This window comes from Narcine bancroftii, chromosome 13 (genome assembly GCF_036971445.1).
Source record: "Narcine bancroftii isolate sNarBan1 chromosome 13, sNarBan1.hap1, whole genome shotgun sequence".
In the NCBI taxonomy this organism is placed as follows: domain Eukaryota; kingdom Metazoa; phylum Chordata; class Chondrichthyes; order Torpediniformes; family Narcinidae; genus Narcine; species Narcine bancroftii.
In genome coordinates, this window is record NC_091481.1 from 11617839 (window position 1) to 11634694 (window position 16856).

General features: G+C 43.5%; 1 protein-coding gene across 1 annotated transcript in view; it reads left to right on the forward strand.

The window, feature by feature from the left end:
* The window catches only part of snd1 (staphylococcal nuclease and tudor domain containing 1), a 767382-nt gene that overhangs the window by 201199 nt on the left and 549327 nt on the right, over window positions 1–16856 (forward strand). The window contains exon 13 of the mRNA XM_069908835.1: window positions 4677–4787. Within this exon, the coding sequence (XP_069764936.1) occupies window positions 4677–4787 (111 nt within the window). The remainder of the gene's footprint in view (window positions 1–4676; window positions 4788–16856) is intronic.

Sequence of the window (16856 nt, forward strand, 5' to 3'; positions counted from 1 at the left end):
TGTTCAAGCATGTGACCTAGGGGAGAACAATTTGGAGGCGGTTGGGTTGGGAGCAATGCCGGGTTCGATCCGGCTTGGGCTAGGTCCCTTACTGAGATCGTGTCCTCCCACCCGTCCAGTTACTCAATGTATGGTTCACATGCTGGTTCACATGGAGTAGCGTCACCTGGTCAACCAGAGGGTCGTTCTTTGAGCACCGGACGTGGCGTCACAGGAGGACAGGTCTAGGAACTGTGAGCCATGCCGGTGTGGTTGTTCCCGATTCAGATTTCCTCTGGAAAAAGAACATCCTTTCACGGGGAGTGGCATTCGTCGAGGTGCATAGGAGGGAGCGGATGGAATGTAGGGTGCTAGTGAGTATGTCCTGCCAGCGAGTGGTGGGGAGGCCTTTGGACCGGAGGGAAAGTGTGACCGCTTTCCAGACGGTGGCATTCTCTCTTTCAACCTGCCCATTACTGTGTGGATCATAGCTGGTGGTCCTGCTTGAAGCAATACCACAGTACAGGAGGTACTGCCGCAGCTCAGCGCTCATAAACGAGGACCCCCAGTCACTGTGAATGTAACTGGGGTACCCGAAGATGGCGAAAATGCTGTGCAAGACCTCTATGACTGAGGAGGTGGTCATGTCCGAGCAGGGCACAGCAAACGGGAAGCGAGAGTACTTGTCAATCACCATAAGAATGTAGGTGTTACGGTTGGTCGACAGTAGGGGCCCCTTGAAGTCCACGCTTAGATGTTCAAATGGCCGGGTGGCTTTGATGACATGGGTGTTCTCCGGGAGGAAGAAGTGGGGCTTGCACTCAGCGCACACCGAGTGGGCTCGGGTCATGGAGTGAATCTCCTCGACCATGTAGGGCAGGTTGCGGGCCTTAACGAAGTGCGCGAACCTAGTGACCCTCAGATGACAGCGCTCTTCATGGAGTCTCTGCAGCCTGTCCAGTTATATGTTGGCGCAAGTCCCCCTGGAGAGCGCGTCTGGTGGGTCATTGAGCTTACCAGGCCTGTACAGTATGACATAACTGAAGGTGGAGAGTTCGCTTCTCCACCTAGTGATCTTGTCGTTCTTGATCTTACCTCGCTGGGTGCTGCTAAACATGAACGAGCCCGTGCGTTGGTTGGTCAGTAGTGTAAAGTGCCTCAGTGAGGTAGTGCCTCCAACGATGTACCGCTTGGACTATGGCCTGGGCCTCCTTCTCGACAGAGGAGTGTTGGCTCTCTGGGCCCTGGAGGGTCCTGGAGAAGAAGGCTACCAGCCAACCTGGTTCAAAGTGGCCGCCAGTGCAAAATTGGATGCATTACTCTCTACTTGGAACGGTATGGACTCATCAATGGCGTGCAGCATTGCAGCGGAGACGTCCGATTTGATGCAGTCAAAGGCCGCTCTGGCTTCGGTTGACGGGGAGGAAGGTGGTCTTGATAAGTGGCCGTGCCTTGTCGGCGTAGTGTGGAACCCATTGGGCGTAGTACGAAAAGAAGACAGGCAGAGTCTGAGTGCCTTTTGGGTGTGTGGGCGGTGGCAGGTCCATGAGAGGACGCATGCGGTCAGGGTCTGGCATTACTACCCCGTTCTCCACCACGCAACCTAGAATTGCAAGCCGAGTGGTCTGGAAGACACACTTGTCGGAATTGTAGGTTAAGTTCAGCTGAATTGCTCTCTGAAAAAAGTGCTCAAGGTTGGCATCATGATCCTCCGTGTCATGGCTGCAGATGGTGACGTTGTCCAGATACGGGAAAGTAGCTGTTAGCCCATTCTGGTCTACCATCCAGTCCATTTTCCGCTGGAAACCGTGATGCCATTCGTGACCCCAAAGGGTACCCCGAGGAATTGGTACAGCCGCCCGTTAGCTTCGAAGGCCGTGAAAGGTCAGTTTCTTGGCGGATTGAGAGCTGGTGATAGGCCGAACGTAGGTCAGTGGTGGAGAACACACACTGTTGGGTGATCTGATTCACCACATCTATGATCCGTAGGAGGGGGTATGGATCCCAGAAGCGTGAAGGGGTTGTCTGGCTGTAGTCAACCACCATCTGCAGCTTCTCCCCATTTTTAACAACCACCACCTGAGCCTTCAGGGACTTGAGCTGGGTTCGATAATGCCCTAGTCTAGCAGTCTGCGCACCTCGCTTGTGATGAATTTCCTGTCTTCGTAACTATACTGCCGGCTTTTGGTGGCAACTGGTTTCCAGCCAGGGGTGAGGTTTGCAAAGAGTGCTGGAGGAGCGACCCGGAGGGTGGAGAGGCTACAAGTGGAGTGTCGGGGCATGGGGGGCTGGTGGTGTGGACTGTCGCTGACAGGAGGCCTCCAGGGTAGAGTGGTTGCAGACAGAGAGTGGAGAGTGGAGAGTGGGGCCCCCCACATAGTGCAGGGAAACAGTTCGGAACAATGGGTGCGCACAGATGAGGGAGGACTAACAGTTTAAAATCAGTAAATGTGATGGCCTGGACTTTCAGGGTCACTATGCAATACCCCTTTATCCCAGTCGAGTGTGATCTGGTTGCAAATGAAATCTTTTGGTCAGTGGGGAGAATGACCAGTCCGTAACGTTGGGCCAGGTCTGGACGGATAAAACTCTCAGTTGTCCTAGAGTCAAATAAGGAATTAGTACAGTGTCCATACATTTTAATCAGTTCCATCGCTTTTGTGAGGGGATGGGGGCAGTCCTGGTCCAGGGTCACTGATGCAGCGACCTGTACTGGGGACTGTGGAGTCTTGCTTGATGACATTACGCAGCGTTGGGCCTGAAGTGCACTACGTGGTGATGTCCCTGGAGCAGTCAGGCTGGAGCTCTCGGTGGCGAATGGCTTGCAGCAGGCTGGGGCCGTCGGTCTCCCAATGGTAAGTGCTGGGAGCCTCTGCTTGCAGTTGGTGGTGGGATGGTTGGTTGGGTAGCGGCGGTGGGTACCGGGTCGATGGTGGCGGCAGGTACCTGGTCGGCAGTGGCAGCAGTCGCTGAAGTCAGGGCCGGGGTCGGAGCTGGGGCGGTCATCACCGGAGTAGGAGCTGAGGTGACCATCACTGAGGTCAGAGCTGGAGTTGGGGAAGCCGAAGTTTGAGTCGGGGGTGGGGTGGTCGTTATTGGGGTCAGGGCCTTGGCGGCCATTGCATCATGTGGGCGGTCCAAGCAGGCCAACGTCATCGCGGCGAGGGTGGAGTGTCCCTTCTGTGCATGGCGTCTGCTCCGTGACGTCAGGCGCTGCCGCGCGATCGAGCCTTCGCTCTCATTGGACGAGAGCTCTGATGAAGAGAAGTTTGAATGAGGAGATGGTGATTGGGCCTCACACGAGGACTTTGTTTGGCGGCGGCCATTTTGGAGTGAGACTACAGCAAAGTGGCTGTTTTTAAGGCACTTCTGGCACCTGGCTTTCCTTCCAGGACACTGGGACCTGCTGTGCTTGTCTCTCCCACAGAAGTAGCACTTCGGGTCGCATCAGGCAGGGTGGCGACAGTAGACAGGCCATCGGAAGGCTGTGGGTTAGTAGGGTTAAGAGCAGGCATCCTACTCACTTCATAGCATGGGGTCCAGCCCTAAGAGTAAGCGTCCATACTTTAGACCGCAGGCTCCATCGTCTCTGCGATCTGGGTCTTGTCCTCTAGGTTTTCTCCCCCGAGCTCTAGCAGGCGAGACCCCAGTCTCATAAGCATCCTGAATAAGATCGTTGGTGATCTCAGCTGCAGTTCTGTCTGTGCAGGCACAGGCTCTGCCCAGTAACCTTAGTGCTTGGGGGTAAGCTCTACAGGATTCACTGGGCAGTTGCCTCCTGGTTGCTAGCTTGTACTGGGCGTAGACCCTGTTCACAGGTCGCTCGTAGAGTCCTTTCAGAACCTTCATGGCTGCTGTGTAGGTGGCTGTGTTCTAGATGCTCTCATAGACCACCGGGGACACCATAGACATCAATACTAGCAGTCGATTGCCATCCTCCTCCACAGCAGGGTCAGAGAGCTGTAGGTAAGTCTCAAAACCTCACCCAGTGCTTGAAGTCATTCGGGGCAATAGCTGACTGCGGGGTCAATGTTGAGGTGTTCCGGTCGCAGAGTATGCTCCATCCCGAGAAAGGTTTTTTGTTAATAAAATTGTAGTGCACGTCGAAAGAATCAAAGACTTGTTGATCCGAACCAAGGCATTTACTAAAAAAGACTGGAGCATGTCACATGTAGGTTGACCAGTCCAGAATGATCTGAGTCTGGCTAAGTGAAACCCTTTAAGACCTGCCAGAAGGCGTGGTTACGCTCTCAGCCGATCACAAACATCCTATACTACAATACACACACACACACACACATATATATATATATATATATATATATATCGGTGATAGAATCCATACTATTGCACACTTATATTGAACTTGCTCTAAATTCTGCATGTATTGTTTCTTATTTTGATTGCCATTTGAAAGGAGCCATCTTGGACTGGTATGGAAGAACAGCTTGGATATTGCTACACTGCAGGAATGCAGGCTGAACCCACAACTCAAAGTTGAGAAAATTTCCTTTGAGAAAAATAGATAAGACCTTAGTTATAGCAACATGAAAAATTGGAAAACAATTGAATTTGTGGAGTCCATGTTAAATTAACCCAGGAATAATAAGGACCACATTCATATTATCTATCTTGTACTTCAAATGTTTGTCCCTGATAAATGTTTGGCTTGTGAGTAACTTTGTGCACTTTTTCAGTAACATTGCAGAAGCCCTGGTGAGCAAAGGCCTTGCCACAGTAATCCGTTATCGACAAGATGACGACCAACGATCTTCTCACTATGATGAGCTACTTGCTGCTGAGGCCAGGTAAAATGACTCTTGAAATTTTGGAAAAAAAGTGCAAAATATTTTTCTACTGGGAAGTAATACTGTTTGACATGAAGGGAAAATACAAATTTCATTTGAAAAATGTTACTGGCAGTAAAGTATGGAAATTAACCTAAAGTTGTAATTTTTAAATCTTCTCCTGGCTCAATAATGTGCCTTGGCAGTGTATCTATACCTTTTAAATTCTGAAAATTTTGATTACATCCTTCATGATCTGACACAGGGCAACAGAGACCAGCAACTGTGCACAGTGTTCCTGGTGTGGTTTGACCCAGGGATACAGAGATCAAGAACTATGCACTGGTGAATGAATCTGGTCAGGTGGTGGACCTCCCAAATGGGGAAGCATTTTGGTGAGAGTGACCACAACTCCCTTAGCTTCAATTTAGCTATGGAAAAGGATAAAAATAGTCAAAATGGGGAAGGGCTAATTATGAAGGGATGAGGAAGGAACTAGCGAGAGTAAATTGGAAACAGATGTTGAAGGGTGAAAACACAGAAGTAACGTGGAGGAAGTTTAGGGACCACTTGTGCTGGGTTCAGGATAGATTTGTCCCCCTGGGACAAGGAAAAGATGGTAGAAACATGAAACCATGATGATGAAACAGGTCAGTCAATTAGTCAAGAGGAAGAAGGAAGCATAAATTAGATACAGGAAATAGGAAGGGCTCATGATAAGTATATGGGAGCCAGGAAGGAGTTTAAGAAGGGTCTTAGGAGAACTCTAAGAAGGTATAAGAAGGCTTTGGTATGTAAAATTAAGGAGAACCTCAAGGCACTACCTTGATCACAGTGAGGTCAAACTTTAACAGGCCTGTGTACTGGACACTTGAGATTATGGAACAGGAAGTGTTGGATCTTCTTAAAAATATCAAGATTGATAAGTCCCCGCGGCTGGATGCAATATATCCCAGGCTGCTGTGGGAAGTGAGAGAAGAGATAACTGGGGCAATAGCTGTGATCTTTGAATCCTCTTTGGCTGCAGTGGAGGTGCTGGAGGTTTGCAGAATGGCAAATGTAGTCCCCTTGTTTAATCCTGGGAATTAAAGACTTACGTCAGTGGTATTTAAACTATTGGAGAGGATTCTTAAGGATAGGATCTATGAGCATTTTGAGAAGTACAGTCTACTTAAGGATAGCCAGCATAGCTTTGTGAAGGGAAGGTTGTGCCTCACGAGTCTAATTGAGTTTTTTTGAGGAGGTAACAAAAGAAATCGATGAGGGTAGGGTGGTAGATGTAGTTATGTGGATTTGAGCAAGCATTTGATAAGGTCTACCACAAGAGACACATCCAGAAGTCATGAGGCATGGGATCAGTGGAACGTTGGCCGTAAAGATAAAAAATATTGACTTGTTGGAAGAAAGCAGAGAGTAGTAGTGGAAGGAAAGTATTCTGCCTGGAGATTTGTTACTAGTGGAATGCCACAAGGATCTGGAACCTCTGCTCTTTGTGATTTTTATAAATGACTTGGATGAAGAGGTGTAAGGATGGGTCAGTAAGTTTGTGGACGACACGAAGGTTGGAGGAGTTGTAAGGAGTTGAAGGGTGAAAAAAGGTTACAAGAGGATATAGACAGGATGCAGAGTTGAGCAGAAAAGTGGCACACGGAGTTCAATCTGGATAAATGTGAGGTGATGCATTTTGGAAGGACAAATCAGAAGGCTGAGTACAGGGTTAATGTTTGGTTACTTAAGAGTGTAGATGAACAGAGAGATCTTGGGGGTTTAAATCCATATATCCCTCAAGGTCGCCACACTGGTTGTTAGGATAGTTAAGAAGGCCTATGGGATGCTGGGCTTCATTAATTGAGAAATTGAGTTCAGGAGTAGATTGGCATTTGCAACTCTGCAAATCTCTTGTGAGACCACACTTAGAGTATTATATTGAGTTCTGGTCTCCTCATTATAGGAAGGATGTGGACGCTATGATGGGTGCACAGATTTACCAGGATATTGGTTGGATTGGAAAACAAGTCTTAAAAGGCAAGGTTAGCAGAGCTGGGACTTTTCTCTTTGGACTGTAAAAAGATGAGAGGAGACTTGACAAGATAATGAGAGGCATAGATAGGGTGGGCAGCCAACACCTGTTTCCCAGGGCAGGGCAGCAAGCACTAGAGCTGGGGTGGCCAAACCGTGGCTCGTGAGCCACATGCAGCTCTTTGACCTTTAATATGCGGCTCGCTGCCGGTCTTTCCCCCTCACCCATCTGACTCGCGCTGCTGGTCTCTCCCCCGCCTGACTCGCGTCTTTAATCGCCTGATATTTGTAGCATTGTATTTTCATCATCATGAATCAGATTATAATCAGACTAATTTTGTAATGTGGAAATCTGATTAAAATATCTCTCATTTTTTGGCTTACTTTTTTTTACATATTTGTATATTTCTGATTACTGAAACTAATACAAATTAACAGTTTAAAAACTGCATGCATGAATAAATATTATTGCATTTAATATGCATTTCTTAAAATTTATATAAATTTTTTGTTACAAAATGTGTTTGTAACAATAAAAACGTCCGTGTGAATTTTGTTCTTGTCCTGCGGCTCTGAAGCATCTGAGCTTTATTGTTTGTGGCTCTTACATTAAGCAAGTTTGGCCACCCCTGCACTAGAGGATATGTGTACAAAATTAGGGGAGGGAAGATTGGACGAGACATCAGGGGTAAGTTTTTTTTTACATAGATGGTTGTGGGTGCCTGGAATTGGTGATGGAGGCTGAAACATTGGGGGCATTTAAGAGGCTCTTAGACACATGGATGAAAGAAAAATGGAGAGTTACGGGGTAGAGAGGGTTTCATTTTTTTATATTTATAGGAAGGAATAAATGGGTCAGCACAACATGTTTTTCCTATCAGTTTGGAGTCATTAACAATAAGAGCAATGGAATTTTAATTGTGTTTCTTCACTCCTTTGCCTTTGACCAATGAAGCTGCAGATTGTGAAGAACAATGACTACTGTATGCAACCATGTAAGGAGTTTAATATTGTAAAAGTTGATAGGTACATAATCAAAGAATTGACATTCAAAGAGACATGGTGACTGATTACAACATACTTGATCTAAATGGCATTTCTTAAGATAAGTGAAGAGATTCGAGGAAGGAATACTGGAAGCATAGATGCCAGTGGTGGGGTGAAGTGAAAGAAATGTGTTTGAAGTCATATTGTCACATGGCAATAATTCATTAAAGTGACCCAGGGTGAGAGGAAGAGAATGATAAAGCTAATTATTCTATTTGATTTTTCCTATTGATACCTAAAGATAAAATATTTAATTGAATGCCATGAGCATTGTGCGCAGCAAAGATTGGAGCATTGCTGTGATTTGTGGGAGAAACGTGGAGATCTGAGAATTTTGGCACCTGCAAGAGTTCATGAACAGTGCTGATGAACCTCTCATGTAATAACCTTATGTTTTCTTATACTGTTCTGATGTCTAATTCCTGCAAACTTGTAGGCAAGATGGCAAGTCACAAATAGATAATTGAAGCTTAGTGCAGTTTGTACTTTTGAATAATTTCTGTGATTTGATGAATTATTTAACATTAATTTACTCATACCTGAAGTGAACTTTTAACTAATTTCCATGAAAGAATTTCTAGTTCTAATTGGTTTGAAATAATTGTCCAGCTTCCTGCATCATTATTCCCTGTGGGGAGGTGCCAGATGGAATGATCTGCTTTCCAGATTGAAACGAGAAGCACTGGAGGGGAAACATCTTATCATTTAAAGCTGAGCCTGTTTTCTGGAGGGTTATAACCAGGATCAGATCAATAACGTAAATACATTAGTCTGGATGGAGAATTCTACACACCTTTTCAGAATTGACTTTTTTTTGCCACAGTCCTACACTTCAGCTGGAAGGTGCATATTCCTCCCTAACTGGCATTCTTTTGCTTCCATAGACCCTTGACTCTAAAATTAACCGTTGGATCAACAGTAATCTAATATTAGACCCAGGTTTAGCCAGTTGTCACCCACTTTCTATCCATGCTATCAGAGAACTGTGGACACACCTTCTCAAGTGTAATCTTTCTTGATCAAAGCACAAGCACAAAGCAAGCAGGTTTTCAGCTGAAAAACTGTGGAGAAGGCAGGAACAGCCCTGCACTCATCAACAGGAATGTTGCTGAATGCATCAACTTTTTGTATGAACCTCAAGGGTGACTAAAATCTAATACTAATCCTATTTTCTCATTTATTAAGTTAATAAAATTGAATTGTTTATTGTCACATTTACTGAGAAACAGTGAAACTTTGTCTTGCATAGTGGACACTGGCAGTATGGAAGGTGGTTTAGTTCGTCACCCATTCCTGCAATTTTCTGCTTCACCCTCTCTGCCACTGTTTCAGTTACCATAGTTTATTGGGTACTGCTTGATTATGTCAGCTGCCACTCCATTTAGCGTGCTGCAGTTTCCACACCATGATCTCAGCCTTTGTTGGATGGACAGGAAAATTGGCATCCCCTGCCAAAGTCATGTAGGACATCCAATTTTCCTTTTTGATAATGAAATTACTGACCATAGCAGTTCATTTGCAGTGCTTTCTCAATTTCATTGTAAATACAGTGTTGGCGAGAACCTAAATCTAACCCTGCCCCATCAAAGGAAATCAATCAACTCCAAGTGAAAGACATGCCATCTACCCAAACTACAAAGTTAATTATGCATTGATCTGTCTTGTACATTGCCACCTTAATGTTAGCTTCTGTTAAATTTGCATGAACAAAAACTACCGTACATTTCAGCATATGTCGTTAAACCTTCAAAAAAAATCTCCAAAGGGAGGAGGGGTGTTCGACTTATATGCCAAATATACTTTCAAATTCACTGGAAAAAAAAAGATTGATATTAATTCAGTGTATAAATCGATGCTGGAAGCACCTCCCCACCGCCGGCGCCACTGCTCCCAGACACCTCCCCACTGCTGGATGCTGCCATAACTTCTACCTGGGACCCCAAGGTCGCTGTCGCACTCCTACCTGGTAGGCCAAGGTTCCTGCTCCTGCTGGGAGCACGATGTTGGTGCTCCAGCTCCGTGGGCTATTGACCTTGCTATCTGGTAGGCAGGGTTTTTTTTTAACTTACTTACAGCTTTGTGAATTGCAGTTGGGATGTTTTAAAAAATTTTGGGTTGTTCCTGGGAGGTCTGGACAGCTTGAAAAATGTGGGTTGACTTGTATGTCAGATATATCATAAAACCCTTAAAAATTGGCTGAATATGGGGGTCGACTTGAACGCCAAAATATACGGTAACTGTTGTTCACAAATAAGTGTTTAAGTCTCAGTGATATACAATAATGTTATAATTCCAAGTCCTCAGATATTAATAACCAATCACAATTCTCTGATGCCCTGTTGCTTCAGAATCACAATCACCAAGTGAAGTAAATTCTGCTCTTTTTAAAAAAGAATAGATAGTTCATCCTTGATCCAATAGATACTTGAAAATGGTGGTCCTGCCTGAGTTGCTGGTAATGGCAAGATTGCCCCTGGTGTGGACCAATGGAGAGCAGGGAGCGGAGTCACAACACTACCATGGGGTCCAACCACCCAGTCCGACTGCCATGAGCTCTGTACAAGTTTCAAACGGCCTGTAAGTGGATGTGATGATGGTTATTTAAAAATTCAGTGACTGCGAGATCTACATCCAAGCCTGTGATTGGCAGCAGCCACGAGGGGTTGCCGACTCTGGGGAAGCAGAAGATACAGGGCACCAGAAGATGAAGCCAATACCCCCATTTGAGGGGAAGCAGAAGAATCAACCCAAAGGACAGTGATCACAGCAGTGGACCAGTGAGGAGTTCTACGGCCGAAGAGCACACAGGCAGCGGGTTATTGGTGTCTTGAGGTGAGAAATCCACACAGGCGGCAGGCTGCTGGAGACTGGCTGAAAGGGTACCAGATATTGAAACCAGGATGTGAGATGGTGCCGAGGTCAGTGGAGGTTTCCTGATTGAGTTGAAATTTGGACCTGGAGCTTGGGCTGCTGATAATTTAGACTGGACTGTGTGGCTGCTGGAGGCTGCGGGAGAGCTGGAGGTGAATTCACGAACACTCAGTGACTCTTTTGTTTCTCTTTCACTGACTGTAAGAGATGCTTCAGGCAATTTCTGCCGATGATGAATTCATCTGTCAAGCAAATTCTGTGTGATATTGCACTGTTTTTATTATATGACAAGAAAGGAATTTTGAATCTTGGTCCTTTTATTGAGAGTGCCCACTAATTCTAGATTCTCCAGCCAGCTCATTTAAAAAAAAAACACCTTAAATCAACTGAGCTCAACCCTCTTATCCTAGGAATTAACTTTTTGAATCAACATTCAAGAAAAATAAAATCTTTCTCAGAAACAAAAATCTTTACCTAGGCTGTTTACGGTTGCAGCTGTCCCCTCTCAATGAAAGGCATCTTCCTAATTGTTCATTGTAACTGCATGTTTCTGCATTTCAAGTACCTATTTTGAGTAGATTATGCACATGTTTTTATTACAAAAAGGAAGACTAGCTGAAGTCAACCTTAGCATTACGGCCATTTGGGTAATGGAAATTCATCCTTGTAGTATTCACAAATCACTACACCAAAAATGAGAGAGAAGGAATAAAATTAGCTTTTGCAGAAATTGTGTGGAGGTAAAAAGTAAATAAATCAGCACTAAGTTTTTATCTACTCTCTTCTGGATTCATGCGTAGATGTTGTGACTTCACGTGACTAAAAAAAACCCAGCAGAGTGAAGCTCATCTTGCAATGTGATTTTTTTAAAAATATGCTGCAATTTAAGTTCATACATAGAACATGACAGCATAGTACAGGTCCTTCAGCCCTCGATATTGTGCTGTCCTATATATTCTTGCCAAAAAAAACCACGGCTCTTTCTATCTCATAACTCTATTTTTCTTTCATCCATGTGCGTGACTAACCTTGCCTCATAAGGCTTGTTTTCTAATTTAGGCAACATCCTGCTAAGTCTCCTCTGCATCCTTTCCACAGCCTTTCTATAATGAGGTGACCAGAATATTCCAAATATTCCATATTTTGTAGAGTTGCAACATGACTTATCGACTTGAATTCAAACTCCAGACTAATGAACCCCAGCATTGTATCGGCTTTCTTAACCATCCTATCAACCTCCTTCAACCTTTATATTATCTGCCAACTTACTGACCCATCCTTCCGCTTCTTTGTCTAGGTCATTTATAAAAATCACAAAGAGCAGGTGTCCCAGAACAGATCACTGACCTCCAGGCAGAATACTTTCCATCAGCAAAGATTCCAGGGGCAATCTTGCCACTACTACTCTCTGCTTTCGAAAGGCAAGCAAATTTTGAATCCGCACATCCAACGTACAATGGATCCCCTGCCTCATGACTTTCTGAACAGGTCTCTCATGCAGGACCTTGACAAATGCCTCACTAAAATCCATAAACACCACATCTACTGCCCTCCCTTCATCAATACATTTAAAATCCTCATTTCCCAACCTGGATTCATTGGTACACGAGCTTCAGAACGCTTACTTTCAAACTGGCAAAATAAAGAATATCAGAGCAGCTAACCAATTTTTGTAGTGCATTTTGGAAATTTGCACCACTGACAAAGTCAAGCAGGATCCAGACATCCATTGAATTTGAGGACCTTCTGTTGAATTGATTCAGGATTATAATTCCACATCTCAAAAAAAAGCAAAATGCTACCCATGGTGCATATAAGAGTACATGCATAATAATGCAAGCACCACAGGAGGTACTTCAGCTCTATTTCCTGGCCACTCAACTGTAATAATTTAACAATCACCCACTGATTTTGTACCATCGAGACCACAGTTGGCTAACTCAGTCCACATCTGTTCAACGAATACCCCTGCTAACTGCATAACTCTCTTTGTTAAATGAAGTATGAAAATTATATTAGCCAGAATGCACAAGAATTAAATAATCCATCTAGTCTCTGCAAGAGGTGTTTCAGAAGTGCAGTCCTGCCGAATGAAGCTTTTATTTGTAAATACAATGTATTGGCAGGAAGGGCATACTGCATTCCTGAAAATGAATTTACTGATTCATACTGCATTCTTTATTATAAAAGATATACATTTATGTATTCATTTTCATAGTCATAACATTTTATCTCCCACTTCCAATTTGTTAAAAATGCAAACAGAATAGAAAATAGGGATCAACTGAGTGGGCGGCACAGTTAGCGCAACACTATTGCTCTGCCAGCAATCAGGACCGGATATCGAATTCAGTGCTGTCTGTAAGGAGTTTGTACGTTCTCCCTGTGTCTGTGTGGGTTTTCCCTTGGGGCTTTGGTTAATTGGATGTAATTGGCACCTCCAGCTAATGAGCCAAAATGTATGTCTAAATTTTTTAAAATGCATTTATATTTTAAAACTAATTTAATGTCATTTAAAGCAACCATTGAAAGTTCCATCCATTATAATGTGGGTCAATAGAGAAATTAACTCCCAGGCAGTGAGCTGTAGCACTATTGGACTGTGTCATGGGTAAACCTCTCATTTTGTTTGTTTTAGATTGGTCACAGTGTTTGAGCTACCGAAAGAAAATAGACACACACAAAACGAGAGCAGTTCAGTTTATACAAGTCTTTATTACTAAATCTAAAGCTAAATTCACACTACAATATGCAAGCCCTTCCCAATTATACTTATCAAAGCCTGGACTGGTCCCAACTGCCGAAGCGAGGCAACGACTGCACACTTGTAGTAGGTTGTCGGGGCGCCGGTAGCAGCTTCTCCACCTCCCTCAACTGGGACGTTAGCTGGACTCTTGAAGTTCTTCTTCTTCCTGAGAGATGTTGCCACCTCTTGGAGAGTCTCAAACTTCAGCAGTGGGACCATGGTTTATATTACCCAAAAGTTGTTCATTTCAGATCTGATCTCTTTGAACAAATGATTTAATTATCTTCAAGGTCTCCTGACAGTCTGCGACCAACAAAAGAAAACTGCATCTCTGGGCCTCATGGTGGAAGTTGGATAATGTCTACTGATTCATATGCTTCCCTGGGCCCCATAGTGTAAATTAGATAATGTCTTCTGATTCAACTGCATCCTGGGCCCCATGGTGGGATTTAGGTGTGTCTACTAAATATGCATCCTGGGCCTCATGGTGTAAATTAGATTATGTCTGCTGATTCTAAAAAACAAGCAGGTTCTCAGCCTTGCAGAAGCAAAGGCTGCAAAAGTAAGAAACATGTTTTAAATCTTCCATTACACATGGTGAGGAAGACAAAGTATTCATTGAACTCGATGAAATGGAAGATTCATTGGGAGATGCACGTGTTCATGGTCACTTAGTGTGAAGGTCCAAATGGTGAATGGAGATCAAGAATCTGTTTGGGTGGTGCTAGAAAATTCTTGCTCTCAATGCCATCAAGTCCAAGGAGCTTATTTTTAGGGAGATGAAGCCACACAATGTCTGCATTGATGGGACACAGTTGAAGAAGGTTAGAACCTTCAAGTTTCTGGGAGTACATGTTTCAGAAGACTTCTCCTGGAGGCAGCATATTGACTCAACCATGAGGAAGGCAGACCAATTCATTTTTATAAGAAGTCTGAAGTGCACCATGGAATGTGTACTGACTGGTTGTTTCACAGAATAGTTGGAAATTTGTATGCCCAGGAATGCAGAAGGTAACATACAGATAGGTCCCTCAAAAATTCTGACCTTCTATGCATTGAATGCATCGAAATGAGACAGATTTTAAGGAGGCAGCCAACATCATAAATTACCCGTCACAATCTCTTCTCACTACTGTCTTCGAGCCTGAGGTTCAAGGATAATTTCTTTATATCAGAGTGGTTCTCAATCTTTTTCTTTCCACTCACATTCCACTTTAAGTAGTCCTGATGCCATCAGTGCTCTGTGATCAGTAAGGGATTGCTTAATGTGGTGTATGAGTGGGAAGAGAAGGTTGAAAATCACTGCTCTTGACCCAATTGTTACTGAAATAATTTGCTTGAGAAAAATTATCATTGGTCCATTTCCTTTGGAGATATGAAGCCGTGCACATAACGAGTCAATTAGGTACGATTAAAACAGTAGTTTTCAAACTTTTTCTTTCCACTCACGTAACCACCTTAAGCAATCCCTTACTAATCACAGAACACAGATGATATAGGGAATAATTAAAGTGGAATGTGAGTGGAAAGAAAAAGGTCAAGAACCACTGTTTATCAGGTTCATGAACCTGATTGATTATGCTAATCAAGTACTCTTTCACAATTTTTTTGTCTCTTTAATTCAATTAAGTGTACTGTTGTATTTATTTTGTAGTTTTCTTGTAAACTGCCCGTTTGGCTACAGCAAGAAAGAATTTTGGTGCATATGCTTATTGTACAATGTATATCACAATAAACTCATGATCATTATCAGAAAGAAAATTGAAGGTTCATCTTGAGTGAATCAAATGGAAGCAAAGTTAACCTGAGATAATTATTTGAAATAATGCATTATCTCACCTTTTTCTTCATTTTCCTTCTAGGAAGGAGCAAAAATATAATTTTCAGGTGCAACTTATGGTAATGGTTAGTTTGTGAGAAATGACAGGAATATAATGCATGTTAGTTGAAGCTGCAACAATAAAAACTAATGTCTTAGTTATGCATAATGTATGCATTTCATCATAATTTATTTTCAATAGACTGCAGAGGTCAGAATAGTAAAGGGATTTGAACAAGGTTGAGTTCATATTAAAATTGTGCATATCGAATTCAGAAAAAAAAACTCTTTTTCAGTGGACCCTCTAGCCAGTGAGTACTGTAAGATGAGGTGGAAATGAAGGGATGGTGCAAGGAAATACGCTTTAGGTTCCTGCACCATAGGGACTGCTTCTGGAGAAGGTAAGACCTAGACAAATAATACATGTTGGATCTGAACTGGATGGGACCTACATTCTTTCAGGTATGTTTTTGTTTGTGCTGTTGAGACAAGCTTTACACTGACTGGCCAGGTGTGTGGGATCCAGAGTACAGTCACCCGGAGGAAAAGTTATTGCAAGTCCAGTCGGAAGAGCAGGCATGTAGTTGCACAAGGTGAATACAAAGCAGGTAGATGAACTCAATTAACAAGTAGGACTACAATATGATTGAAAGAAGGGCAGGACTGGTTACAGTATTTTGGGATACAGAATTTTTAGGCAAGAAGGAGGAATGCAAAAGAGGATGTGATATTGCAATTCAAGGAAATAATATTTCAGTATTAAGTGAGGATATCCAACAAGGCTCCTCATACAAGGCCATATGGGTAGAGATTAGGAACAAAAAGGACATCAGCTAGGAAAATGGATCAAGGGTAAATTGGATCCAAAATTGGAGGGGTGATGGTAGAGAATTGTTCTTGTGATTGCCTGTAACTAGCACTGTTTCACAGGGATCACTGTTGGGAACCTTGGTGTTTATGAGATGCTCGATTGACTTGGATATAGGGGATCAGTGAGTTTGCAGATGACACAAAGATGGGTGGAATTGTTGGAAGTGTGGAGGGTAGTTTTGGGCAGTGGGGAGGCAACAATGTGTTGTTGAAATGGCTCAGAACTTGTAGCTGGAGTTTAATCTATATAAAAACAAGGGGATGGATTTTGTGAGTACCAATGAGGCTGAAACATGCACCATAAAAGGTGGGGTCCTATTAAATATTGCAGAAGCGGGATCTACTGTAGATGTACAAATCCCAAATCCTTGAAGGTAGCAGTGCCGAGAGATAATGTGATTAAAAAGGTGCACAGTAGTTGGATACTGAGCAGGGAAGTTGGACTCTAACTTTGTAAAAACAAAAATTGGTCAGACCTTAGCAGGAGGTCTCATAACTTTAACTCTGAAAAATGCTTGGAGAGGTCAGGTCTCATCTCTCTGCTTAAGAAAGGACACAATTGAAGTATACATGAAGTATTTGAGGGGTATTGGCAGGGTAAACTGCAGGATTTTTTTTGTTATGTCATACCTCAGGTAGATAAAACTAGAGGACATGGATTAGAATAAGGGGCAAGGGATTTAGTAGAGCTGAGGGAGACATTTTTCATGCAGTGAGG